This window comes from Dermacentor albipictus, chromosome 4 (assembly GCF_038994185.2).
Source record: "Dermacentor albipictus isolate Rhodes 1998 colony chromosome 4, USDA_Dalb.pri_finalv2, whole genome shotgun sequence".
NCBI classification, from domain to species: domain Eukaryota; kingdom Metazoa; phylum Arthropoda; class Arachnida; order Ixodida; family Ixodidae; genus Dermacentor; species Dermacentor albipictus.
This window is the reverse complement of record NC_091824.1, coordinates 180,886,419-180,904,544: the sequence shown is the minus strand read 5'-3', so window position 1 is coordinate 180,904,544 and position 18,126 is coordinate 180,886,419. Positions and strand designations below refer to the sequence as shown.

The window sequence follows — 18,126 nt, the reverse complement described above, 5'->3', positions numbered from 1 at the left end:
TAATTCGTTCTGCGCAGTGTATGGCCATGTACGATGCAATGCTTCCTACAATCCTTTCAGCGGACGCATCCTCTTTCGGACTGGGAGCTGTCCTTTTTCAAACGCAGAAAGACGGTCACCGTAGACCAATAGCTTTCGTGTCTCGTTCTCTTACGAACACAGAACGGCGATACTCCCAGATAGAAAAAGAAGCGCTAGCACCGACGTGGGCAGCTGAAAGATTTGACGAGTACATCCGTGGCCTAAACGTTACCTTTGAAACTGATCACAAGCCTTTAGTGTCTTTACTGGGCCAGATGGCCATTGATGATATGCCCCCTCGAATTAAACGCTTCCGGCTACACCTAATGTGCTGTCTTTTCACGGTCCAGTACGTTCCCAGCAAATCGCTAGTCACAGCCGACACCCTTTTGTAGCAGGCAGCGATTCTGAAAAAAGGCTTGAGTGTGTCAGATATCACAGTGTTGAAAAGCGTGTTTGCTTGGCTTGGAAATGGGGGACAATTTTTTATCAAGAGTAAAAGAATGTCAAACTGATGATCCCGTTTGCAAACAGCTGCGCAGACTGTGCAAAACCTATTGGCCAAGGAAACCGAATGTTCCTTCTTTTCTCATGCCTTACTGGCAAGATAGAGCATGTCTTAGCATAATTGATGGTCTCTTGTTGAAAGTAACAAGGCTTGTAATCCCACAGTCTCTAAGAACAGAAGTGCTGTGCAGACTGCATGATGGGCACCAGGGTATCGTGCGTTGTTGCAATGTTGCTAAAGGTTCTGTCTGGTGGCCAGGATTGAGCACCGAACTGGCACAGTTCGTGAATCAGTGCACTGTTTGCGCATAACATGCCCAGCAACTAGCCGAGCCCATGATAGCAACAGCAACACCATCGTTTCCTTGGGAGAGAGTGGGAGTAGATATGTGCGTAATCAACGGCCAGGCATATCTTGTCGCCGTGGATTATCTTTCACGTTACCCTGAGGTAGCCATTCTTCCTTCCACAAAGTCGGGAACGGTCATTGATAGACTGAAAAGTATTTTTTTCTAGGCATGGAATCCCTGAGTGCATGGTGACCGACAACGGTCCTCAGTTCGTGGCAACCGAGTTTGAACAGTTCGCTATGTCCTATGGGTTTTGCCATGTCACCGTGAGTCCGAGGCACCCGCAGGGCAACGGGGAAGTATAGCAAATGGTTCAGATGGTTAAGCACCTCCTTCTAAAGTCTAAAGACCTTCATCTGGCATTGTTGGCTTACAGGGCGACGCCCGGCATTCTTGGGGTCAGTCCTGCGGAAATACTTATGGGTGGGCGACTGAGGACAAGAGTCCCAATGCTACCAGGTCATCGAAATCCGGGAAAAAGCAGTCCGAAAGTCGTGACCAGCAACCGGACGGTGAGGCGGTGGCAATGCTGCTACTACAACCGACGCCATTGTGCCAGACGGCTTCCCGAGCTAGAAGCAGGTGACCTGGTCTGGGTGACAGACATGCAATCCAAGGCCACAGTCCTCGCACGAGCACTGAAACCGCGGTCATTTGTAGTACGAACAGACGACGCCGTTGACCTCCGCTAAAACAGGAGAATGCTTAACCACCTCCCAAAAGAAAGGGCGCACATGGAAATTTACGAATTTCCAGAAAACGCAGAGCAGACGAGCGCGGCACAATTGACTTATAGCCCAGATGGCGCGACTGCAACAGATTCAGCGGTGCCTCCAACTCGCGCTGTGGCCAATAGTGACCCCACTCCCACTGTAACGCGGTTTGGTAGAGTGGTGAAGAAACCCATCCGACTGGGCATTGATGAGTAGTGCTTTGGTGTTTAGTGTTTTTCTAGTACAAAATATGTTCTCTACCTTGAATTTGCAAATGTTCCTGTGTGGTGAAGAAATCCACACGACTGGACTTTGAGTGGTTTGCTGTTTTGTTTTTGCGAGTATAACATATTCTGTACCATGTATGTGCCAATGTTCCTGTGCTTGAAAAAGAGGCATGTGCTGTTATCGCCCGCCTGTGTGCGGCGTGTGACGTCACGACAGATAGCTGGGCGACCACTGCGAATGCCAAGCTACTGTGCCAAGCTACCGAGTTTATAATGCCAAGCTACTGAGTTTATAAGGTTAACGGACCCAGTTTCCTGTCATGCTACAATGTTACAGTTACAGGTAACCAGCCTCAAGTATATGTTGACTATTCTGATTATCTGAAGTTAACAGAAACTCTTGGGACAGACAGAGCTGTACCTATGGCAACCCTGGATGTTGATTTGCCATTATTGGATGCATTATTGGCAATTATTCATGGATGATTTTTACAATTTTGCTGACAATGCAATGTGGTAAGTGTCAACCACTGGAAATATGAATTATGATTATGAATTATGAGGCACGCAAGAATGGATTTCAGAATTCGCTGTACTGATTGTGAATTATTGAGTATAAGTGAGGTTGCAGACAAGAATTCATGCCATCTTTCGAAGCAAACAAATGTTTCCTGCCCCTCTTAATGAATGTTTTTGCTAGTCATTTTTACCAGTGCTGAAGCTAGCAGATTTATTCACCAAATGTCATGTTCTAGCATAATACCTTCTTTTTTTTTATCTGAACAAAAACAAATAGCTGGTCACAATTGCTGGGTAGCTGATGCTAAGTAAAACTATGTTCAAATAGTAACGATTTTACTTTTTGAACACAGCTGGACTCAGCATCAGCTACCCAGAAATTATGACCAGGTATTCATCTTGCGCTGCCTATAACAAGACAAATGCAGGAGCAATTCTTACAAGGCGTCATGCTCAGTGTAGTCCGGATTGAGAAGCTCCCTGATGTCATCCCTGCAGAAATAAAAATAAAGTCCACTGACTTTGACAGGATGGTGCAGGCGACAAGAAAACATTTCATGCAAAAGGCCTAACAAAGAACTCACCTCAGTGCATCTTGGAACTCCCTGAAAACAAACAGGCGAAAAAATGATTCACATCAACAATTACACATATGCCAGAGTCATAAAACTGGTTTGTTCGAATGTTAGTTCACATATTCGTTCTACAAAAATTCAGTCATCCTGTCCCATCATAATTCAGACTTGCTGTCTCATTCTGGCAAACACATGCAGCATTCTACAGCACCAAAAACTGCTTGCTGATTCAGATGTGTTTGGCTGCACGGCTGCTCATTCAGACAATATTGAAAGAGTGGCAACTGTCGAATTGCATGAGGTATGTTAACGTCCAAACAAAATGAAGCATAACCTTATACAGTCGAACCTGGCTATATCGAACTCGTAAAAAAACGCCTATCAGTTCCATATAGAGCATAATACAATATAAGCCTGCTAAATAATTGGATGTCATAAAAGCACATACCATATATGAAATCACTTTATTGATGAAACTAGCTTCGTTTCGCACGAAACAGTCCTGCATTTTCTTGTGCTTGGGCAATTTCGCTGCGTGCGAGGCACGCACTTCCCCACGTACGTTGTCTAAGGAGTAGGAGCAGCTGAGGCCGCAACATTCCGCATTCGCGCAGAAGCACCGGACTTTGGAGGATGTGGGCCAAAGACGGTCGTTGCTTTCCTCGTTGTGCCCATTTTCACTTGTGCTCGGCACGATGTCGGCAATGTAGTCTTCGTTTCCGGGCTCTCCCGTGGTCGCGACACCATCATTTGCGCTCACAAACTCGTCCACCGTTGATTCGTCAACAGCTTCCGGAAATTCTGACAGCTCGCTCCAAACTTCGGCAACAACGACAACGGCTTCGTCGCATTATTCAGAATTTACAGTCATCACCGAGCACGCGGAAGTCGGTACGGCTGAAGCTATTTTGGATGAACCACTCGTACACGGCCGTGCGTACGCGTCGGGCGCCACGAGCACTACGGGCACCGGGTCGCGAGTTAGGCCGCTTTAGCCCTAATTTCCCCCTTCAAGATCATGCCGAGAGTACACCTCCGAATCTTGTACGTTGCGGGGACATCCGACTTGTCACCGCGTTCGACCCGGTTTATGATTTCGAGCTTCACGACGAAAGGCAAATTCTGCCGCTTCATCACGGCAACACTGCGGGAGAAGGCACACACAATGAATCAGATAAGCAGCGAGACAACTCGCACTTTCGCCATCTTGCACGACGAGGGCACAAGAGCGTCTGATTGGCTGTCTGAGCAAGCGCTGCGGGCGGGCGAGCCAGGATCATTTTTTGTAGGCGGGTGGCGGCAGCTCCGAGGTAGCGCGGTCACGTAGGGAGAGCGGTTGGATGGAGCCGTGCCGCTGGGTTTTCCCTTCACCGCGAGGGAAAGCCAACTTCTGGGGGCACTTTCCGCTGCTTGATGTTCGATATATCGGGAGTCGCTACTAGTTTTGTTCGATGTATGCGCAATTTTTGCTATATATACTCATTGTAACTATACCGTGTCCAGAAATTGTTCGATATATGGAATAATTCGATGTAAACGGGTTCGATATAGTCGGGTTCGACTGTATGTCCCAACATGTCAATTTGCTACATAACACACACACACACATGCACACAGAAAACACTTTCTAGGAGCTCTCTGGCAATACCTTCTAATTCAGGCTTTCAAATATTAAAAAAAAAATTATGAAAATGGGAGAAACAAAAAGACCTAAATTTGTTTACAGCTCTAATTTCACAACAAAAGCAAGTATGTATTGCAATTTTGTAAACTGAAGCTAGCAGAGTATTTAAAGTGTGCAAAAGTAACATGCTGATTTGTAGTTTATACATGAAATTGCTGTCTCAGTTATATGAGTGTAAGAAAAGTGATAATGTACTGTAAGTTATCACCCTAGCCCACACTACAGAAGCTCCCACAGCTGCAATTTAATGAAATGTTTATAGTATATCTGCTTTAGTCACATGGCTGCGAATCTTTCGATGGCAATTTTAAGAAACTCATGTCTAAAATTTAAACAAATTAACAGTCAACTGTACAGCATGGTCAGCTCCTAGGCGAGACATTAACTCACCTGATATAGTCCAGCTCCAGGGCATGCAGAAATGCCTGCTGATCATTGTGCAGTACAAAGATGATTGGAGCAAGAAGCTCATGCATACCCTTAGATGAACAAAAATGAAATGTTACATGCATAGGGAGACAATGCAATTTGACTTTACTGCACACAATATTTCACTGGTAAAGAAAGCTACAGAAAAAAAAAGTGAAGTGAATGTGATGGTCATCTAAATGTTACTACCTATGGCAGAGTGCCCACAGTGATCAGCGCATTAAATTAAGTGGTCATCAAGGCAGTGAGGTTCATTATGACTCGCACTATTACGACCAAACCTCGTTATATTGAACGTGTATATGTATGTGTGTATGCTTTATTTTCACAAAAACTAAATACAGCCTTGCAGGGGTAAAGCAGGGAAAAAAAAGCTGCTCGTAGCAGCTTGACCAGCCCCAAATACCCTTAAAACAAAAGAAAAGGGAGCAGCAGAGCATAAATACAGTTTTCCCAAGCACATACAAATTCAAGCACTACAACATATCATGCATACGCATCGCAAATCAAGCAAGGAAGAAAAAGAAAGAAAAAACAACAAAAGCAAGATGTGAGCACGCAAGCAAAAAACTCAATAAAATCTCACTGCACTTGATAAGCATATAGGCATTGTACAACTCACATATGAGAGAAAACATCAAGAATATCAGGAGGAGAACAAGTCATAATACCAATTTTATTAACTATAAGATCATTGAATAACCGAGGTAGCCTGGAGCACAGCATTTGTGATCCATAGTTTGCGCGCGATTTTGGTACGTGCCAGTACTCTGGCTTTCTTGTACTGTATGGAGTTTCGTGTAGCTCCAAGTTAGCCATAGATGTAATGTAGTTCTTGCTTTTTTTTCTGTTCATTTTTATACGCAAGCCCTAAGCAATACTTTAAAAGGGCCTGTACTTTCGGAGTCTTAAGCTTATGAAATAAATATGCTGAACGGAAATCGTATGGTTTATTACAAATAGCGCGAAGAGCCTTCTTTTGCAGTATGTATGGCCTGTTGATATTTGTTTCAGAAGTGGTAGCCCAGACAAGAAACAACAATTTAAAGGGCTGAGAAAAAGTGAATTGTATATCAAGCATTTAATACAGCAAGGAAGACAGCTCAAAGAATAAAAAATTCCAGTGATTTGTGAAAGCTTACTAGCAAGAAAATCTATATGACTATGCCAGGTCATAGTATGATCAAAAAATATACCTAGCGATTTTACCGAATTTACAAGTTCAATTTTAGAATTGTTCATTAGCAAATCTTCCTCTAGAGTAATTTGCGTGTTCTTAGTGCGAAATAACACCGCCTTAGTTTTTCGCAAATAATAGTCAAACCGTTGTCAAGTGACCATGTGTATAGTTTATTCAAAACTGCATTAGCTCTTGTAATCAATTCGGCAGAGCGGTTAGATAAAAAGAATAACATAGTGTCATCAGCATAGATTATGTAACGCGTATCAACATCAATGTTTACTAAATTGTTAATAAAGATATTGAAGAGGAGGGGCCCTAAAATACTGCCCTGAGGTACACCTACCTTGACCAACCGAACTTCAGATTTAAAGCTATTTACTCGTACAAACTGCTGTCTATGACCAAGATAAGCCTAATCAAGACAAGTGCAATGCCACGTATAGCACAGTGGTTTAACCTACTAAGCAAGAGATCATGATTTATAGAATCGAAGGCTTTTGAAAAGTCAACAACTACTCCCAATGTTAGCAAACGTTCCTCAAAATGATTTAGAATTAGTTTTTTTTTGTTCAAGCAAAGCTAGCTGTGTTGACATATTTTTCGGGAAAACGTACTGACGCTTAGTTACCAAGTTGTGTTTGTCCCGAAATATAGCGAAGTATATGGTAAAATGACATAAAAGCAAAGTTTGGCTGGTCCATGCTTTGTTTCAACGGGAGTTTTACTTGTATAACGAATAAAAAAATTTGAAATTTGAGGCCGGATTGGTTATACCAATGTAGTTCTATTGCAATAGCAATTATATGGACAGTTCAAGTGAATTTTCGTCGTTGTTGGTGTTGCCATGAGGCTCCACATATATTTAGGTATATATGAAGGTTGATGCAGAAATAAGGTTCCCAAAAATTTTAGAAATAGACAACATTGTTTATTCTCATAGAAATTTACATCATTTGAAAGATGAAACATTGCTCTATTTTTTTTTTTACATAATCGGCATATTTTCTATGCATTTTTTGTAGACGGTGCTTCAATTTCTGTATCCCAATGTCGTAGAACTCTGCCGCCAACCCGTTGAGAAAGCGTTTCACCTCTTTCTTTGACGTCATCATCGCTCCGGAAGCGTTGGCCACTCAAATGTTCCTTTAACTCTGGGAACAAGTGATAATCATTAGACGCGAGGTCTGGACTGTACGGTGGGTGGGGCATGACAGTCCACCCAAAGTTTGTTAAAAGTTCCTGGGTTTGACGGGAGACGTGAGGTCGGGCGTTGTCGTGAAGCACTGTTACACTGGCTGCCAGTCGTCCTCGCCGGCGGTTCTGGATAGCTCGCCTGAGTTTTCTTAGTGTTGCACAATAACTGTCTGAGTTGATTGTTGTCCCACATTCCATGAAATCAATCATCAGTATCCCCTTACGATCCCAAAAAACACTGGCCATGACTTTGCCAGCAGAAGGAGTTTGTTTGAACTTCTTTGTGACTGGTGAATCTGGGTGACGCCACTGTTTGGATTTTTGTTTCATTTCAGGAGTGAAATGAAACACCCACATGTTGTGTCCCGTAACAATGGAGCCCAACAATCCTTCCTTATCTTCTTGACACTTTTGAAGAAACTGGCGAGCACAGCCAAGGCGTTTCTCCTTGTGGTCTGATGTCAATAGCCGCAGTACCCATCGAGTACAACACTTGTGATACCCCAATTTTTCAGTCAAAGCTCTCCACTGTATCATAAGAACTCTCAGGAATCTGAGCAACAAGTTCACAGACGGTGATACTCCTGTTTTGAAGCCCTTCGGGTTGGACCATCTGGATAACCGCCTCCAAAACTGACGATCTTCCACTGCATTCTTCATTGTGGACTTTCTTCCAACTGGCACTAAACTCCCTGCACTACTTTCGGACGTGTTGAATGGACATACACTTGTCGCTATACACCTCTGTCAACTGATGATGAATGTCCATGGGTGGAGTCCCTTTGGCGTGCCAAAAATTAAATTACAGAATGAATCTCGCACTTGGCAGGATCAACAATGGGAACCTCCCTATTGGACGTCTGCTGAATCAAGAATGAGTGGCGCAGCAAAGCGTGGCCAGGGGGAGTCGAGAGTGGGGGAACAGCTGCGCACAGCTGTGTTGCCAGATTTCGCCTCACACCTGCCCGTGTAGCCGTACCCCTTTAGGAACCTTATTTCTAGACCAACCCTCGTATGCATGCTGTATGCCATGCCATGCTACATGTCATGCTGCATTTACAGATTATATTGCTACTCTATTCTATCACTAACGTTAAACATACCAGGTCTTAAATTCTTTACCAAAATATTTCTCCAAATTTTGAGAATAGCAGCCCGAAAAATGTCATGAAACATAACACTTACCGCGCATGTCTTTTATCTTAATTGTTCTCAGACTATTAAAGGTGCAAAAGAATATCAGAGCTCAAACCTGAAAGTGTTGTAATTGTGCGGGCATGGCTTTGAACTATCTCCAGGATCAGCCCACGAAAGAGGTTTGAAAAATACCCGCCACAGAAAAGCGGTGATAAAGTCAGTAAGAAAGACTGCCTTTAATAAATAAACATAAATGAAATTGTCCAACGGCAGGATTTCAACCGAGTACCACTAGCATAACAGCTAAATCCTCTAATTAATGCCTCGGTAAATGGAGTAGAACATCCTTAAGAATTTTCTGTGTGCAAGCCAGCACAATGAGACGCTTCGCACATTTTATAATCACTCCACGTGATCTTTCACCCTCATCAATAATTACATATAGAAATACTGATTTCATTAGTTGTAATATGTTTTCTGGAGAACATTACAATAACTGTATGATTTTCTTTTGAGTCAGAATTTCAGCGCCAGGTTGCGAAAGATGTCTAGGCGTGTTCATGTTCCAATCGCAGAGGCTGGTGTACTGGTGCAGCTCTAAACCTGCAGCTGCAACTAACTGAGGAAAGTAGTAGGAAATTAGTGAGGAAATCGCCAAGAAAATCATGGTGAACCACTAAAGATGATTGCGAGAACAGCACAAACCTGACGGTATGAAATCTGTGGATGCTGCCTTGCATAGTGGAAGAGAACGTTCACCATCATTGCCTGGACATCCGATGTCTGGAAAAATTCTATTTCTGGAAATCTGTAGAAACAAAGGAAGTCCTCCTCAGAAAGAATTACATGCACTGCATCCACGAATGCTTGACAAACCAGACAGCTTTTTATAGGGCAAATGTTTGTTCCAGAAGTGAGAAAACAATGTCAGATTGACCAATGTTTCTTATATTTGGCCTTTACATATCAAGTGACACCATACTTATAAAGGTAAACTGGCTGTAATCTTGACAATTCAAAAGACTACTACAGGCAGAGAGCAGTTTTATATAATAGGTCTGGCTTGCCAGAAGTAGCTATAATATCACCAACAAAAGAATAGTGTAATAGCACTATGGGCTTGAGAAGTGGAAGTGTAACAATGATAGCACAGGACAAGCACAAGAGCAATGCAAAACAAAGCACACAAGAAAATATTGTCACCCAGCTATGGCAACTAAAACATGAATACCTTGTTTAGTGCAAAACGACAGACACAAGAAAGACGACAGGACAAGGCGCTACTCTCAACTGACATCATTTTATTGCGTCACTGCTTTATAGATCGCACAAACCAGAGAAACATTAAATCCCCTCAATCTCCCAAAGTAGCGCTATTCACTTCCCTCCTCCTCCGCTCGGCGCGGCCTCGACGGTGGCGCCGCCGGTGGTGGGCCTGCCGTAGCAGACGATGGCTAACACGCTACGGGAGGAAATCCGCGGAAAAGTTCGTTCGAGTCCTGCGGAGCAGTTTTTTCAATCTAGATCTTGCTTTGTCAGTCGGTAACTGGCCTTAAGAATGTCGTGTCGGATTTGCGGAAGAAATAGAGAAAAGCACTATTATTCAAGGCGCATTTAAGGCGTAAAGCGCGCGCACGTTGAAAGTTCGTGTTGCTGAAACACGACAAAAGCACGCGGTGTGCTCAGACACGCGAGTAATTACCAGAGTTTCAGGTTTTGACAGCGTGAAAGTATGTGCACGTGGTTTCGTAGGTTAATTTACGTACCTGCAGGATGCTTTTGTTCGGCCGGCGCGTGAGAGATTCCGACTGTCTGCGGTTAGCAATGCCTGGCAGCAGGGCCGTTTCTGTTCCGCGCCTTTTACAGATGTACGTAGCTCATGCACAGGTTGTGGTGGCCATGAGCAACGCTTTCACACATAGGCGGTATAGATAATTTGAACAACGTACCAGCATATGAAATCGTTATTTATTTATTACAGTGCAAATGGTTAGAATTTGGTAGAAAAAAAAGAAGGAACTTGATGGGACAACTGGAAAGAGGTTCAGAAAATAATTATCCCCCTCCCCTCATTGGCACCAGCAACACTCTTGTTGAAGTGCTAATTTTATCTCTGTATACTACGTGCGTCTGTATTCTTTTGCGTTGTAAGTTTTCACAAGGAAGCAGTGTTGCGTTAACTGGAACAGTCAAGGCACACAAGACAGAAAAAAAGTTGATTCTTGGGTTTTACATCCCAACACCACGATCTCATAAGGCACGCCATAATGGGGGCTCCGGATTAACTTTTTTCCAGCTGGGGTTCTTTAACGCGCCCCCAATGCACTGGACACGGGCCCGTTTTGACACGGGCGTCAAAAGAAGAGGTTGGAGGAGCCGTGGCACTTACTTCACAAAGCCGCGCGTTCTTTGCCACTTGCTCGAAGTCAGCCCGCCCGATCTTGTGAATCCACAGTTTTCTTCGTTTTGCGTTGCGCCCGGCGGATGGTAAAGCAAAAAGCTTTTTGCCGTCACTGGGTCTGTTGTGGCAACCGTAGGCGCAGCAGCACGGCATCGCAATTAAGCGCTCAGCCCTAACACATTGTATAAAACTACCGCGCTCCTTCAAACCGCCTGCCGTACTTTCGTCGCGTAGGCCCAAGAATGGGGGTCGCAGCGCGCTGGAAAGAAAAGATATACAAAAGCGCAGCGCCTGCTCTGCGCCGGAAAGAAAAAAACATACAAAAGCGCGGGGGATGCTTTCACGTGACACAGATTGGCCAATGGGGGAGCGGAGGAGGCTGGGGCGACAGGAGGGGTGGAGGAGGAAGCGCCTGGGTGAGCGGGGTGGCAGAAAGATCTAAGAATGGCGCTACTTTTGGAAAATTGAGGGGCTTTAAGAAACATGCGCAGTGAGCACCATGCGGTGGACACACCAACATCCGATCCCAAGAGCGCACTCATGCGACAGAATCCAAGAGACCAAATTCAGCGCTGTACAAAGTTAAGGAAGGCACACTAATGCACCGAGACCCCAATGACTGAATGAAAAATGCTTCCGATAACTCTCGGGCGGTGGTGTCACGGCTTATCTTCAATATCGTGGTATCACGAAACAGGGGTTTGCACTTGCATGTTTTACAATGCTGAGCCAAATGGGAACCTGTGCCTGTTGGTATGGATCGCTCATGTTCTCTAAGGCGCTCGTTAACACAGCGGCCTGACTGCCCTACATACACTTTGCCACATGACAAGGGAATCTTATAAACAACACCGACGCTGCAATCTACAAACTTCACGTGATTCTTTTCACAATCAGGTCTTTTACTTGTTTTAGAAATACGGCTGCACAACATTGACAGTTTCTGAGGAGCGGAAAACACTACCGGAATTTGGTATCTAGCGGCGACATTCTTTAGATTGTGGTGTGTGTATTGGTTCATGTGTGGCGCCTGCTCTTTGTAATATTTTTTTATCGTTTGTCGACCGCGCTCTTAAGAGTGCCTTAAACAATGACTTGGTTCAAATTTTTAGATATGCTGACGATTTTCTTGTTGTGATAAAACAGACTAACAACTAGGGTGGTTGCTTGGGCTAGTTGGTAGTTCATGATCAAAAATAACGTACAGCGCAAAGGACAAGGACAGTGATAGACGGCATACACAGCGCTGACTTCCAACAAGATTTTATTGCGTTGCCACATCCTGTGTATATATACAAGAAGAGGCATGCGCAGAAAATGTACGATAGTCACAGGGGGTGTCCTAACAGCAAGTCATTCAACTAAGAACATGGTCACCTGAAAAAATAAAAATTAAGCATTACGATTACTATCTGTTTAGAAACGCGACTTCACCAGGGGTCAGCACGATTGAGGGCGCACTAACGCACATACTGCCAAGTTTTCTGATGAAATCAGCTTCCACAATTTCCCTGGTGAGCTGTGAGCAGTGTCTCGCTAAACTTGCGTATAAGTGATATTTACCTAGCTCATCATGATCACAATATTCATGGTCACCTAGCCGCGTCCTCTGTTGTCAAGGTGTGCAGGTTTGTGGACGACTACCTGATATTTATTGATTGCACTAATCCCGCTTTTGAGCCTGCTGTTTCTGAAGTCTTGGATATCTTTAAGAAAGAGCTGGAGCCTCTAGAACTTACGTATGAGGTCCCCATTGATGATTCCTTGCGCTTTCTAGATCTCAGGCTGAGCCTTGCTATCAAACATGTGTGCTGGTGCTTCGAACCGAGAAGTAAGAAGCCACTCTTGCCCTTTAACTCCGCACACTCAAAACTCGTTAAACGAGGTATTATAAAGTTATGTCTCATTAACAGCCTCAATAAATCGTGCCCACACCAGATGCAACATAGTCTTGCTGCTCAGGTTGATCGTCTTTCTTGGGCTGGTTACCCTTCGGCCTTAATTTCAGCCATAGCGGAACAGCTTCTGAGGCGCACAGAACGTGATGATCCCACTCAATCAGGGAACCAGCAGGCTGAAAGACGCAGGTTTGCAGTGCTGCCATATGTGCAAGATGTATCCCATAGGCTGAAGAAAATTGGGCAGCGTGCAGGGATCACAGTCGTTTTCTCAGCCCCGGAAAATTGGCAAAGCTCTGTAAGCGTGTAAACGCGCCTAAATCGCATCAGAGTTGTTGTTCTGTCGGGCACAGAAAACGGTTTGTGACGTGCACAACTAATGTAGTCTACCAAATTCCCCTGTCTTGCGGCAGTAAATATGTAGGACAGACGGGCAGGTGCTTAAATGATCGACTAAGAGAGCACTGTAACAACGTCCGCAGCACTGTACAAGGCCACTTGGGCATTCATTGCTGGGACTGCGGCTGCGTGCCATTCTTTGAAGATACGCAAGTTTTAGCGAGACACTGCTCACAGGTCACCAGGGAAATTGTGGAAGCTGATTTCACCAGAAAGCTTGGCAGTATGTGCGTTAGTGCGCCCTCAATCGCGCTGACCCCTGGTGAAGTCGCGTTTCTAAACAGATAGTAATCGTAATGCTTAATTTTTATTTTTTCAGGTGACCATGTTCTTAGTTGAATGACTTGCTGTTAGGACACCCCCTGTGACTATCGTACATTTTCTGCGCATACCTCTTCTTGTATATATACACACGATGTGGCAACGCAATAAAATCTTGTTGGAAGTCAGCGCTGTGTATGCCGTCTATCACTGTCCTTGTCCTTTGCGCTGTACGTTATTTTTGATCAAGACTAACAACGAATGCTCCGTGACGGTAGCTGATATTTTAACTCTGTTCAATGACAATGGCAAAGGTTTAACTTTCACACATGAGCTATCTAGGGACGGTAAACTCCAGTTTTTAGATTTGCAGCTATTGTAGGGGTTGAAGGACGGACTCCGGGATGAAAACCAAAAACTTGGGAGGATTTATTCTACATTATGTACAGGGACGTGAGCGACAATTAACAGTCGTACAGACATTACGGGCCAGCAGCAACTCGGACGCTGCGGCCCGCGGCAAGAAGTTCGAGAGAGGTGAATCAGGGAATCAGGGAATGTCCCAGCATGCTCAGGTCTCTCTGGAAGGCTTCTTATAAACCCTTCGAGCACTGTAAGTCACGTCATGTTTGACCAATGGGAGAGTCCGCTCCGATGACGCCACTTTCAGCCAATGGTAGGCGCCCGTGTCGCGGTGTCACACCTGGCGGCTCTCTGCGGTCTTGCCTCGCAGACTGGCAATGCACTTCTAACGAGGAGAAGGGGAGGGCTGCTCATGCTCCATTGTCCGAGGCCCACCTGCTAATCCCGGCGGCGCACGAACTTGTTGGCACGTGAACTTGTTGCCTTAAACTTGTTTGCTCGGCCGCTCCTCTGGAATGTGCTTTCCTGCTTCGGTATTCCTCAATTAGCTGTGCTGCGACTCGAAGTGGTTTGGCGAACTCGAAGTAATCGCAGGAAACAGCTCCATATCTAACACTATCCTTACAAACAGGCCACGCCTGTTGGATGTACTCGCCACGTGCACGTAAGGAACTTTTACCTTACGCATCTGCGCACTCAAAAACTGTGATACGCACAATTGCTTTGATGTGTTTAGAATCTTCCTTAAAGAAATCTTGTCATCACTCTGCGAACATGAGTTTCATTGCACAGTTAAATAGGCTGCAGGCTGATGGTTACCCAATGTGGTGGTGACGTCAGTCTCGGAGGTTTTGCTTCAAAAACTGCAAGGGAAGCGGCACAAAAGTAACTGCATCACACAAAAGAAAAGGCCTGAAGTTGTGCCTATTGCCACAGAGTGGCCCACAATCTAAAGAATGTCGCCACTAGATACCAAATTCCGGTAGTGTTCTCCGCTCCTCAGAAACTGTCAATGTTGTGCAGCCGTATTTCTAAGATAAGCCGTGACACCACCGCCCGAGAGTTATCGGAAGCATTTTTCATTCAGTCATTGGGGTCACTGTGCATTAGTGTGCCTTCCTTAACCTTGTACAGCACTGAATGTGGTTTTTTGGATTCTGTCGCATGAGTGCACTCTTGGGATCGGATGTTGGTGGCTCCACCGCATGGTGCTCACTGTGCATGTTTCTCTGGTTTGAGTGGTCTATAAAGGAGTGACGCAATAAAATGATGTCAGTTGAGAGTAGCGCCTTGTCCTGTCGTCTTTCTTGTGTCTGCCGTTTTGCGCTAAACAAAGTATTCATGGATTCGCACCAACTAGCCCGCCAACGCATTGTGCGCAACTAAAACAGTTCACCACCGACAGATTGGGAAAAAACGTCTGCCTTTAGCGGTGGCTGGTCCTCGGAGAGCCCGCGCGCAACCACAAACTTCGTCGTTCTCGCCTTAAGGGTCCCGTGTCAACACGTGCAAACTTATTTCGCGTCAATATTATAGAATTTGTTTTGCATCATTGAGATTGTTACAATGTTACCCAGAAGAAAATTTAGTGCTGCTGTCCACAAGAGTTTAATAAAGGATCAGTGGCAGTCCAGGACATTGCTATGGGACGGAGCAGAAGCAAACAAGGTGTGCGTGCATGTTTATGCATGTATGAAAGAGAGAGAGAGAGAGAGCAAAATCTATGAAGGTGTGCAATTTTCTCGGCCATTCTCAGAAAGCCTTTGCACTCGTGCTTTCCTGCGGATGAGGGGGAGAAATGCAGCCTGTGGATGAGTTTTCTGCTGAAAAACAGCGTTGCAAAGCTGTCAAGCTTGGAAACTCCACATTCTGTTATAAATGACAGCCTATGGCAACAGACCCCTGGCAACAGGAGCACAGGAGACTGATAGCAGCCGTCTGGTGTTGAGGGAGCAGGCAGTGACGAGATGCTCCTTAGCAAGTTTATTTACATGATGAATGTCAGACACAAGAGTGAGTAATAAATGGTAGCGAGGGTGCTTTATATACTTCAAGGCCTCCAGAATGTTTCTAAGTGCCCTATACAGGCATGTTACAATATTTTCAGAATCCTTTCTCCCACAGCGAGGTCAATGATTAGGTCAAGTGTTAAAAGTGCAAAACTTCTTGTGCCACAAATAGCAACAACGGCTTGATGAGGAGTAGCAAAGCCTACAATTATTCACTTAACAGAGTTCTGCCAACAGGCAACTCGTGACTGACACAATGCAGCTGGTTAAACACAATCCAGAACGCAAGACAGAGGTGCCTTAGGTGGGACCGCAGCATTCTGCTGCTGGAGGCAGGGCACCTTCTTTGCTTCTTGAAGCGCTCGGACAACGAAAGGACTTAGCATATTGACACACATACTTTGTTTTCCTTTTCCCAGTGACCGCTTTTTACAAGGTAACAAATGTTAAGTATTATCGCTCAGTGTAAGATGCCACCTGCATGTATCAGAACATTATAATTTATTGCAGTCGAGTCTATCTGTTGCATGTGTTCTTGCCAAACCTTGTAATCAGAGTGTACGTGCAATGCAAATAGTGTTGTACTTTCTAGAAAGTATGCGAGCACAAGTAATTACGCTGGGACCTTTGACAATTCATGCATACTAAAAGCCGACGTGCTTGACCCGCTGATCAGATTTCGACGATTGATGAGTGTGCTTGCCACTATCCTTATGCCAAGTTTTACTTGTTTTGCTCTGTGGTTGCTCACTGCCACTACAACATGACAATATTGTTGATCAATACCCTCCCATAGCACCATTCGTCATCAACGCATCGTCCTTGGGCGAATCGTAATACCCACTAAATAGAATATCATTTGTGTTGACAAACACAAACATTGCTCAGACAGGTGTGACCTGGTGGGAGCCTTTGCAAGGCACCAACCCTGCCTGCTGGTCTCTGTCACCGGCTTCATGAATGGTTCTTTCTGCCCAAGCTGTGGCCATCCACACTCCACAGACCTTTCCCCTGCTTTTGTTGTGTGCCGAGGAGCATTTGTATACCTGCTCTTTTCCAAGAGCAGCAGGCTATTTGCACCCATTTGCACTAAAATTTATCTGCAGAAAACTAAAGTAATGTTTAACAGTCTCAGAAGAGAACAGCAGTTTATGATAGGTAGCGAGGCACCGGAAGTGGTAAGGGAATGCATCTACTTAGGGAAGGTAGTGACCACAAATCCCGATCATGAGACTGAAATTATCAGAGGAATAAGAATGGGCTGGGGTGCGTTCGGCAGGCATTCTCAGATCATGAACAGCAGATTGCCATTATTCCTCAAGAGAAAAGTGTATAACAGCTGTGTCTTACCAGTACTCACCTACGGGGCAGAAACCTGGAGGCTTACGAAAAGGGTTCTACTTAAATTCAGGACGACACAACGAGCTATGGAAAGAAGAATGACGGGTGCAACATTACGGGATAAGAAGAGAGCAGCTTCGGTGAGGGAACAAACGTGTTATTGACATCTTAGTTGAAATAAAGAAAAAAAAATGGGCATGGGCAAGGCATCTAATGAGGAGGGAAGATAACCGATGGTCATTAAGGGTTACAGACTGGATTCCAAGAGAAGGAAAGCGTAGCAGGGGGCGGCAGAAAGTTAGGTGGGCAAATGAGACTAAGAAGTTTGCAGGGAAAACATGGCCACAATTAGCACATGACCAAAGTAGTTGGAGAAGTATGGGAGGGGCCTTTTCCCTCAACTGGGTGTAGCCAGGCTGATGATGATTATGATGATGCCCCCCCACTCCTCCCGCTTTTTTGGGACCGCCACTATAGAGGCTGCCATCACACTATTAGGGGCAGGAAAGACTTGGCTCGTCTTCAACACAGCTTGTCCTATAACACAGTCTTGGTTGTGCAAATGGACCTTTCTTGGAATTAGGGATTCAAAACAATGCTTGACTTTCCCATAATACCCCGTCCATTTATTTTTAATCACATACAGAAAGTAAACGAAAATGCTGTATGAGTGATACCAGCACTTCATATGGCTATTTTTATGTCCACTGCAGGACAAAGGCATCTCTCAGCAATCTCCAATTACCCCTGTCTTGCGCTAGCTGATGCTAACTGCACCACGTGGTACAGTACACCAAGCACTGCATGGGTATGAACCATGTGTGCAGAGTATGCCACTAAATGCTTGCAGCAGTGCACCTCAGTGCTATCGTGGAGGCCATGGTGGAGCTCATAAAGCTACTAAATGCCTGCTAC

At 44.9% G+C, this 18,126-nt stretch overlaps 1 protein-coding gene across 2 annotated transcripts in view; it reads right to left on the bottom strand.

The window, feature by feature from the left end:
• The window catches only part of LOC135896254 (TBC1 domain family member 5-like), a 144,988-nt gene that overhangs the window by 86,510 nt on the left and 40,352 nt on the right, over positions 1-18,126 (bottom strand). For both annotated transcript variants that reach the window (XM_065424612.2, XM_065424611.2), the window contains exons 6-9: positions 9,245-9,347; positions 4,987-5,075; positions 2,922-2,942; positions 2,779-2,829 (exon numbers count right to left, since the gene is read on the bottom strand). In XM_065424612.2, coding sequence (XP_065280684.2) covers positions 2,779-2,829; positions 2,922-2,942; positions 4,987-5,075; positions 9,245-9,347 — 264 coding nt within the window. The remainder of the gene's footprint in view (positions 1-2,778; positions 2,830-2,921; positions 2,943-4,986; positions 5,076-9,244; positions 9,348-18,126) is intronic.